We start from the raw sequence: 11600 nt of genomic DNA, 5'->3' as shown, positions 1-11600 counted from the left end.
GCTTACCTTTAATTTTTAGGTTGAGCTTAACTAATATATAGTAAAAGATTTTTGATAACTTGAGAAGATCATATGTTACTTATCAATGTAATAGACCTCATATTTCTTTTACTAAAAATAAATTAGAAAAAAAACACAGTAAAAATGTACTCAAGATTTTGAGTTTGAGCAGAATCTAAATCTATATACAATTAAAACGTGTGAGTAAGTATTGTAGGTCGCCACGTGTCACCCCACCTCATAGGCTTATACTTGATGAGGTACCACTTCATTGTTGACACAATAATCATGCGATGACAAGGCATTCCCCCCTTTAAAAACAAAATCAACATGGAACTAGAAAAATAAAAAAGCGCAGTCCTAGATTAAAGGATCAAATTGATCCCAGAAGAAAACGAAATTATAAATTAACGAATCAACAAGAGCATCAAATTAATTCCACAAAATAAAATAAAATAAAAAACCTAAAATACAAAAAACAGTGACAAACGCTTAATTAAACCTGAAATATCACCAGTAACAAATAAATTACAGAAAAAGATAAAAACTAAATCTCGACCAAACCCTAAATCTGGATGCAGCAACCGCGAAGGCAACGAGACGAGACGACGAGTGGTGTGATGGTGTTCGTTGGTGTTAGTGCGCGCGACGAGAGCGAAACGAGACAACGAGTCAGTGATGGTGTTCGTTGGTGCGCACGAGAAGAGACAAGGGAGGAGAGGATTGTGGTAGTTTGTAATTGTTGGTGGAGTGAAGAAGGACAGGTGAAGGAGGAGAGTGTTGTGGTGGTTCGAAATGAGGGGGGAGAGGACTGGGCTGTGGTGGACAGACGATAGAGGTCGTGAGATTGTGAGAGAGGAAAGAGAATTAGGGAGAGGAGATTGTGAGATTTGTGAGAAACCTTAGCGCTGAGTATTGAACATTTTAAGCCCACCGAATTCCTTTCAAAATAAAAAAGCCCACCGAATTAATGATAAAGGATTGCGGTTACCCCAAAAACCACAACCCTTTATTACTTATAGGGCTGCAATTTTCGGCTAACCGCAACCTTCACTAAAAGGGCAGCGATTTTTGGGCTAACCGCAGCCCTTGCACCGCAACCCTTGTGATTTTTTCCACTAGTACAAAGGCAACATATGATTGGCTACAATTAATGAACAGGGATAATATATGAAGGGATACAAATATACAATTAATGACTATACAAATCAGCTTATATAATCAGCTATCAGCTAATACAATCATCTAACAGCTAACAACTATCCGCTAATCGCCAAACAGGACCATTGTTATTGATATTGGTTTTGAGAAACAAAGGGGTAAAAATGTCTAAAAAGAATGTTTGAAAACAATATAAAACTCAACCTCGTTGACCCTCCAAAATATACAATTGCGGCCCCTACGCCGTTGGCCTTGCCTTACCAAGCCATCTCTTCACTATTAAAGAGAGAATACACTCTAGAATCAAACCCACACTTCCAACACATAAAACAAACCCAAATCCATATTCTCTAAACATAAACCAAAACCAAAACCAAAACCAAAACCAAAACCAAAAACTACAAACAAAACCCAAACTAAAAACTACAAACAAAACCCAAAAAAAAAAAACAAAAAAAACCCACTTTGCTCCCTCCTTAAATTACACCAATATTACTGGGAGCACACAGACAGGCAGACAAAAGCAGCAGCAGCAGCTTTGCTCTGTTTTTTTAGAGAGAGAAACAAAGAAAAAAAAACAGAGAAGAAGAGAGAAAAACAGAACAAGAAGAAAAAAAAACTCTAATTAGCAAAGAAATGGTTGATTATGGTTTATTGGGAAATTTATTGGGTTTTAAACCCTTAATTTTTACCTTCATTTTGTTGGTTTTAGCATTAAGAATAATGCTAGTTTTATGGTGGAGACCAAAAAAAATTGAGTCTCATTTTGCCAAACAAGGCATTAAAGGACCTCCTTACATATTTTTCATTGGCAATGTCAAAGAAATTGTTCAGCTCATGTTAAAGGCTTCTTCTCATCCTATGCCTTTCTCTCACAATATTCTTCCTAGAGTTTTCTCTTTCTACCATCATTGGAGAAAAATTTATGGTAAATTTTCTTCTTTTCTATTCTCTGTTTTTCCCCACTTTTTTTTTAGTCATAATTTGGATTTAATAGTGTGATTTTTAAAACTCGAGGGTATCTCGTGTATTTTCTTTAATAAAAAACCGTAGGGATACCTCATGAAATTTCATTTTCGATACCTTCTATTTTTAAAAAATAAATCTTTTTTTGGTAGTTTGAAGTAAATGATATTGGAATATTGTAGAAAAAAGTATTTAGATTTCTGGGTATTTTTAATTCATTGTATGAAGATAAAGGGTACTGTTGAATTTTTCATAATTGGACCCATTGATGAGATAATTCTTGGATTTTGTATAGTTTATCATCCAAAGTTTATAACTTTATGAGAAAGGGGAGGAGTACTTTCTTTGAAGTTGTTTAAATTGAAGCTTTTTGTGGGGGATGATTTATGTCAACATGAATTTGTTTTATCAACTTTTATTAATTGCATCATCCAAATTTTTCATTATCATCACTTGTCTTCTTCCTCTGTTATTTCTTTCTGACATGATGTTGTAGTGCAGCCTTCTTTCAGCTGAATTTTATTTTTTGTCATTTTTACATCAATTTCAGTTCAATTTTCCTCCCTTTTTCTCTTCAAATTCAAACTTGAGTTGAATTTTTTTTTAAAAAAATTATTATTTTCTAATTAGCTTTACTTCATTATGCCAAAAAAAAAACATAATTAAACTTTTTTTTTTGAAAAAAATAAAATTTGTAGAGAAAAATTAAATGTATGTGGGGTTAATAATAATCATTGCCCTGTTCAGATTTCCCTGTCTTTCATCTTAACCCCCTATCATTTATTTACTGTCATTTGATACTAAAGAAGCTCAAAATTTGATAACCCTTGAACTAGTAGTACTTGTTTCTTTCTTAGTGGCGCAGTCTTGAATTGTCCTTTTTTTTTTTTTACTTTCTCTCTCTAGAGTAGGGTCTATCTAACTTAATCTCTCTATTTTCTTTCTCTGAATTCTGAATTATTGGTTATCATGGATTTATTTTTTTCTGCATAAATTTCCTCTTTTTGCAAATTTGATACTTTCTACTTGAGGTTGTATGATATATCCTCTTTAGTGTTAAGGTTTATTACTTTTCATCTTTGGTTACTAGGCTTGATTTGTTGTTATAATAACTTATGTATATGTACCATGTATGTGTTTATGTGTAGGTGCAACATTCTTAGTGTGGTTTGGGGCCACACCACGGTTAACAGTCTCAGATCCTGATCTCATTCGAGAAATCTTTAGTTCTAAATCTGAATATTATGAGAAAATTGAGGCAAATCCGCTTGTGAAACAACTTGAGGGTGATGGACTTATTAGCCTTAAGGGTGAAAAATGGGCTCACCATCGGAAAATTATAACACCCACGTTCCACATGGAAAATCTTAAGGTAAATTTCACTATACCTGTTATACTCTTACAAAATGATTACTTTGTTCTCATGTCAAAAAACTCGCTTTAACTTATAGATATTATGTCTGATAAAGTTACTTTAAATCATGTCTATATTATTATATTAATAGTAAAAAAAATAAACATTTGATTGTTAGAAAGAGATAAAATAGAGAAAATGACAAGTTATATCCTAGTGAATTTACAAAATTAACATTATTTCGAATCTTAAATATCTAATAAGTAAATAGTATTTAAGTATTCAGATTTCCTCTCCATGGATAAAAAACACAGACTTGGAGGTTTTAAGAGTGTTTTCCGTGTAACCTATGCTTAAAATTCATTCCCATTACCGCAATTAATTAACGACTATCAAATAGGCCGTTCGTAGTAAGATGTAGCCATGTAGGCATAGTTAAAGAAATAGAGTATGACAAAGTTAGTTATAATATAGTAACACTTTAGTTTGTGGATGCAGCTGTTGATACCAATGGTGGGAAAGAGTGTAGAGGAAATGCTGGACAAGTGGGACCGGATGATGTTGGAGAGAGGAGGAGGAGAGAGAGAAGTGGAAATTGAAGTTTCAGAGTGGTTTCAGGGGTTGACAGAGGATGTGATCACTAGAATGGCATTTGGAAGCAGCTACGAAGAGGGGAAGGCCATTTTCAGGTTACAAAGCCAACAAATGGTCCTTGCGGCTGAGGCTTTTCAGAAGGTTCTCATTCCTGGTTATAGGTAATCTCAACTACTTATATTATCTTATATCGACCTTATTTGACAATTAGCGGAATAATGATAGTAGTTAGTTGATTGCATTACCTCATGCCTTATACTGACATAGTGGCTAATTATATGAGTAAAATGATTTGACTAGTTGATTGTATTAACTGTTTGGTATATATAGCTTCTACCTTCGTGTCATATATATGCTTGATTCACGTTTTTCACGAGAATTGATGTAAGAATGAGATGATAAACAAGCATCATGCTCTAAAATTGTAATTGGGAGCATAAGGTGGGAATGAGAAAATTGAGACATTTGGGAGTCAAGGGAAGACGAAATACAGCTTGTGAAACAATTATTGAAATAACACAAATTTAACAATACCATGGACTTGAGATTGCTTACTAACTAACTAAAACTTGGATAAATATTAAAAGACCCCAAATTTTTCGTGCAATTTATATGTTCTAATTTGCTTTAATCATTAGAAACTATTTACCGTGTCTATTAGCAGGTCAGGTCGATTATGTAGTCTTTCAATTAATTAACTTGATTACGTGTGTTTAGTATATGGATTAAATAATTGGATAATCCATGACAAATAAATTTATAAATTAAAGTTTAATTTTTGTACAAATAATTTCTTTTGTCTCAATAGTTGGTCTATAACAAAATTGGTTTACCTTATTAATTGAGTTAAACAACTCATCTAAACGGTAACGTAAATATATAATGATTCTTTTAATATAAATGGTGCGATTTCGTTGACAACAAGACGGTCTCATTTAAAAATTTCTATGGCCTCTAACTAATGGTGCAAATTACTTCCACTATTTTTTGAGACGAGTTAGCTCTTTATGAAATGTACTTTTACTATATTCCCTAACTCACCAACCACATATTAATTTTGGAAAATAACCTCCTTATTAATTTTGTATACTTGGACAATCCCTATCTTAAAGGTCACTATGTTATTCTCTTAATTAATAGAATTATAGTGACTTATCTAAAGCGAAGGTGACACGTATCATCACCATCAACTACTTATAAAAGCCATTGATAGATTCACCGACCTTTACAAGAAGGCAAGCTTCATATTCATAGGTCCTCAATCGAATTCAATATGGTTCATAAATTTTGTTTTATTCTTATGAAGTCGATATTTTTGTACTATTATTAGGCATGACATATATACGGGGGTTGAGAATATAAGCATGACATATATGTATAGCTAGTTAATTAGTAGTTAGCACCACCTTTTTCATGCTATATGTACTACATGCCACTCCAAAACAAGGTAATAATTTAAATTGAAATATTTGTCTAAGAATGTAAAATGTAGTTATTTATATTGAGGGTAATATAATGTTTATGGGTAATATGTTATTAACATATCATGGGTAATATAATACTTTATTGTTTTTTTAATATTACTTGCGACGTTATAAATTTAGGTATGAGGTTTAAGGTAGGGATTTGAAGTGATAAATAAAGTTACAAAAAATAATTTAAACATCAGATTGAGGAAAAATTTGGGTTATCAAAGTTATTATAAAGACTGATTTGTCCAGTACCTATCTCTATTTTTTTTTCCTTAAATCTTGTGTCAAACTTTAACTTTGCAAGTATAAAATCGAAGTAAGTATGTTCTATGTCTAATGTATAGAGGATATCAGAATATCTTAATTTTGCGTAAAATAAAATCAATCCTTTTAAGACAATAACGTAAATAGAGATACAAGTCAGCTCAAGGTGGTACTAGCTCGTGCTGGAGCTTGGCCTAGGGACGACATGTCAGCTTGTGCCTGTGTTGTACTAGCCAAACCAAAAACTAAGGCCTAAGCAAGCCATGACCCATCGGTCCACCATGCTAAGTATTGTCGTGTCGTATCTCCATGCCTAAGTTTTCAAAAAATGTGATTTTGTCGTGTTTTTTTTTTTGCTGAAATTTGTGCCTTGAGCATATTGTGCTTTTCCATTCAAAAATGTGGCTGCAAACACATCCTCATATACATAATACAATTTCAATTCATACATTACTTATTCTATACTGGAATGTGGAGTGCTTAAAATTTCATACCCAAATCGGTCCGGAACCATTTTTAAAGTCAACCCTATGGAATAAATTTGACAAAAAAAACTTTATGTAATCATTATTTTTACTATTTCAAAAAGTTGCACATCACATGGCTAGAATTTGCTGATATTATCTACTAACATTTTCTATATTTGGGTTGAATTGTACAACAGATTCCTACCTACAAAAAGGAATATGAAATCATGGAAATTGGACAAGGAGATCAGAAGATCACTGGTGAAGCTAATTGAGAGGAGAAAATTAGAGAATTGCAATCACAATAATAACAATATTATAACTAATAATAATAATAATAATATTAATAATAATAATAATATTGTGATGGGAAATATTGGATCAGAGGAGGCAGGAGAAGGTGGGCCAAAGGATCTGCTGGGCCTAATGATCCAGGCTGGGATGAGAGAGAATAAAAAAAATTCAGAAATTGCCAACATCAATAATAACAACAATTCTACATTATCATCATCATCAATTAATTATGCCCCACAATTATCAAACATTAATAGTAATTGTAATAATAATCTTAATATTAATAATAATAATAATAATAAGATAACGGTACATGATATTGTGGAAGAGTGTAAGAGCTTCTTCTTTGCTGGGAAACAAACGACGTCGAATCTGCTGACGTGGACCACTGTGCTTCTAGCTATGCATCCTCACTGGCAGGAATTGGCACGTGAGGAAGTTTTCAGAGTCTGTACATCACGTGACATACCTTCCAAAGATGATCTTTCTAAGCTTAAGATGGTACGTATGTTCCCCCTCTTTTATATTTTGTCTTGTACCTAGCAATCACTAATTTTTTTTAATGGGAGTTTTATCAATAATAATAGCAATTCACATATCTTAAACAATCTATAAAGTTTTGACTATGATATATCTATATGCTATTATAGTATTTCCTCCGTTTTTTTTTTACTTGCTATATTTGATAATACACAACAACTAAGACAATATCACTTTCAAGCTTTTGGGAGGGTGCTTTTTTAACCATTTAATGTAAAATAATGGAGAAAGGTGAAAAAGTATTACTTTTGGGTGAAAAAAGAGAAAAAAATTATAATAGTAATACTTTATGGTGGACCAAGTACCCAAATAAAGAAATGTAGCAAGAAACACATATATGAAAAATGTGAGGGAATACTACCCTACTACTCCATCCGTCCCAAAATATAGTTCCCGTTTTCCTTTTTTCACGGTAATTAATGCAAGTTGGGATAGTAAATTTTTTTTGTTTATTTGAATAAAAGGTGTATGGGAAAAGATGATTTTAGTAGAGAGAATGGAGATAATTGGTGAAAGAGCATTAATTGTAACATTTTGGTTGAATAAACTAAGGAAAAAACAAAATTCAAGAAGCAAATAAATGATGGGACACGGTTTTTCTAGACAAATTACGGAAAAATGTGGAACTAAATATGGAAATGGAAACTATATTTTGGGACACCCAAAATGAAAATGGGAACTATATTTTGGGACTGAGGGAGTACTTTAATAAGGTGTGATCAAATGGTACAATTTACCAATTTAATATAATACTCCCCCTCAGTTTCTAATTAAAAGATTTCCTCATTTTCCCCACGATTTATAAAGTTGTCTATGATTTTTTTTTTTTTTGAATGGACCGGATTAACAAAAACTGTAATAAGTTTTCATTTGACATAGGCCTTAGCTTGTTTGATAAATAAAGGTTTCGGGTAAAGTTAGAGGTTTGAACTCATATATATTAGAGGTTTTGATTAGTCAATCCTCTAGTTTGAGTGTTTGGTAAATAGATCGAGGTTTTAGAACTTTTTGAGTCCAACATGCTCTTTTTGAAAAAGTTAGGGGAAAGAGCTTTTTGACATTATAGGTTTGAAAATGAGTGGATCAACTACATTTATATCCTAAAGTTGTTGAAAATTACATTAATAAATAATAATGGAGTTCATATTGTGTCGGACTCGTCCGACACAATATTCTCGTCGGACCACTTCACTTGAGTTTCAGGTAGTCTTCATTTTTTTTTCAGGTAGTCTTCATTTTTTTCCAGGTAATCTTAATTTTTTTTCAGGTAGTCCATTATTTCTCTCAGTTGGCCCATTATTTCTTTCAGTTGGTCCATTTTTTGTTTCAGTTGGTCCATTATTTGTTTCAGTTGGTATACATATTACGAAACAAAGTCCAACTGAAACAAAACAAAGTCCAACTGAAACAAAACAAAAGTTCAACTGAAACAAAACAGTTTCACATAATAATAATAGGTACAATAATAGATTATGCACTTGTACTTATTGGTCATTTTATACAACTATGTAACAATCAGCTATCAGTTACCTACCAAATACGTTTATACAAACATCTAATACAATCAGCTAGTAAAGTCAACTAAATTATTAACTAGCAGCTAACAACTATTCGTTAATTGCCAAACAGGGTCATATTCAATTTTTGTTTGATATGGTCAGTTTTCATATAATATAATCAGTTTTTTCCCTCCCTAATATAAATAGTTTGAGTGCACGATAAAATATCATAACGTAGTCCACCTAAAATGCTTTAAATATCTACCATTTGCTTGATATAGTGCGCTACATACAATAGAAACTAAATTTGATGTGATTTATGATACATTATTATGCAGTTGAACATGATACTGAACGAGTCCCTTCGCTTATACCCACCAGCTATTGCAACAATTAGACGAGCAAAATACGATGTGGAGCTAGGTGGATGTAGGGTCCCACGTGGGACCGAGCTACTTGTTCCAATCTTAGCCGTCCATCATGATCAAACAATTTGGGGAAATGATGCCAATGATTTTAATCCTCTAAGATTTGCTGATGGTGTTTCTCGTGCAGCCAAACATCCTGTAGCATTCATACCTTTCGGTCTTGGCACACGTACTTGCATTGGACAAAATCTTGCTATTCTACAAGCTAAGCTTGTGCTTACCATCTTACTACAACGCTTTTCCTTTACACTTGCACCTTCTTATCAACATGCTCCAACGGTTTTGATGCTCCTCTACCCTCAACACGGCGCTCCGATCGTGTTCCGGCACTTGCCGGAGGACGATACTGGTCGTGTAGGGGCTGTGTTTGAAGATCGAGGGTTGTGAAGTTGAGTTGTATAGCTAAGAGTTAGCGTATCTTTTTCCCCTATGTGTTTCGTTTTCTGTTTATATAGTTATTTTTTTCAAATTGATCATTTGGTGTTTGTGGTATACCAAGTAAGTTCTACTAATGAGCATTCGTAATTAGGTTAAATGTTGCGATTCAATCACTATTGGGTGACAATTGCCAATGTTTTGGTTATCTTGATTAACTAACATAGAGTGTGTAGCTATGTAATCTTGTAGGTCTTGCCAAGAGGTGCAAGAGATTAGGTTGTAGCACTTTGACTCCCTACTTAGAATATTTAGGATTTATTATGTGATGTAAGTAGGTAGTGGTTACTAAAAAGAAAAAGTTGTTAGTGAAGGTTTTGAGAGTGATAAATGTATTTTAAAATTTTAATTGAACTCTCATGTATCTAATGTAGAATTTGGCTAATTTGTTTTACAATATGCAATCTTTTCTTCTAAAAAGAAAACGTGTATATCCTTCTTATCTATACATATTTTTATTGCTAAATCTTAAATGTTTTCTAAAAAGGTCAGTTGCATTATTAAGTGAGTTCCTAAGTTCCTTAAAACTAAGCAATATAATATACTTACATAAATCCTAAGTACAAACTCTTGAATTTAGTCTTTATGTCTTCTCTTGAACTTTTCGACTCTGAAGATCAATGCGTCCCAGCTTAGGAACAATAGACAGTTCCTTGAGGAACTGTTGGACAAGAATATGTCCCAACCTAGGAACAACAGACAGTTTCGTGAGGAACTATTGAACAAGAACGGTAATCATGAATTATCGCTTAGGAACTGGTGTGGAGAGTGTATTGATTTGCCTTGAACATTTGCCCCATGCTATCCATTACTCCACCTGTGGAACTCGTTTAGACAACTTGTTTCCTATACTAGTTCCACTAACATAGTTCCATATGAATAGTTCCATTATTCAAAGGAACAGTTCCACGGTTCCAATTCAAGAACTTCATTCTTCTCTTGGAGTTCCAACTCGATCAGGAACTTCACGTATTATCTTTATAAAGCACCATTGTTAATTAATGAACCTTGTACACATAAAACTTATAAACCTTGTAAGTTATTACTTTAGTTTGTCATCATCAAAACCAATAGTGGCTCAACAATACTACTATTACTTAGCACCTTGTATACTAAGGATGTCTTGGCCTACTGGTTAAGATTGAGGTGTTGTGAACGATAAGTCACTGGTTCGAATCCGCCCTCCTCTTCTTTGTACTTTGAATCTAATTACATTCTCCATTTTTATATAGAAAAACCCATTTTATATTCTAATTTGTCCTTAATATATCATTCCACATCCTTTGTAGATAATATATAATCTCTCAATATTGCTCTACGTCTCTCTAACTCGGCATAAAAAGAACAATGCATATTCACTCAATAACAAAAAAAAGACCGTGCCTTCACTCAATAGTAAATATCAATATACAACTTTTAAAAAATAAAAGAACATGAATTAAGGAAATAATAGGGAAAAAACTGAGCATGTATCTCTATTCTATATGGGAAGAGGGGTAGGACACCAAAATATTAGAAACCCCATTTTCCCCTCATTATATCTCTATTCTAACTACTTACTTTAATTAAAAAATTAAAAAAAATACCTAATTAATTTAAAAAATAAAAAAAAAACTAAAAAGAAAGCCATCAACAATTCAAATATCCCTAATTTATTAGATATAATTTACAATTAATTTAATTTTCTACATCCCCTAAAAAAAATTAATTTTCTACGTATTTTCGCACGCATCGCGTGCATATAAAACTAGTATAATATAACTATAAGTCGTGTTCGAGATATTTTGTGAAAAAAATGTAGTAATTTTAGGTGCAATTTTATGTGTTCATATTTTATTCCACTTATGGTAATTGGGCAACATTAACTTTTGGCCAATTTCCTTCCCCTCTTGAAGAGAATAACCTAATTGAATAATTTCCAAGAAAAAGAAAACATCGTTGTATATTTTTTGGCTTCTTGGGGATTGGATGAAGAAAGAACCACGAAAATAAGAATTGAGAAACACAAAGAAGTGGAACTTGAAAAAAGGATGCATTGATTAGTGAATTTATAACTTAAATGAAGGAAACTAAAAATTTTCAGTTACCAATGCAGGTTATTTTCATTAAATTCCGGCGAGATCACG

At 32.6% G+C, this 11600-nt stretch overlaps 1 protein-coding gene across 1 annotated transcript; it reads left to right on the top strand.

Moving 5' to 3' along the window:
- Positions 1 to 1201: 1201 nt before the first annotated feature.
- Positions 1202 to 9828, top strand: LOC104902103 (cytochrome P450 734A1). Its single transcript, XM_010689784.4, has 5 exons — positions 1202 to 2089; positions 3276 to 3499; positions 3980 to 4236; positions 6476 to 7073; positions 8950 to 9828. The coding sequence occupies exons 1-5, from the start codon at positions 1798 to 1800 to the stop codon at positions 9424 to 9426; spliced, it is 1848 nt and encodes a 615-aa protein (XP_010688086.2). The 5' UTR covers positions 1202 to 1797; the 3' UTR covers positions 9427 to 9828.
- Positions 9829 to 11600: the final 1772 nt, after the last annotated feature.

Source organism: Beta vulgaris, chromosome 8, assembly GCF_026745355.1.
Source record: "Beta vulgaris subsp. vulgaris cultivar EL10 chromosome 8, EL10.2, whole genome shotgun sequence".
Classification (NCBI taxonomy): Eukaryota; Viridiplantae; Streptophyta; class Magnoliopsida; order Caryophyllales; family Amaranthaceae; genus Beta; species Beta vulgaris.
Note: the sequence above shows the minus strand (reverse complement) of the source record. Positions and strands in the feature narration are given on the sequence as shown.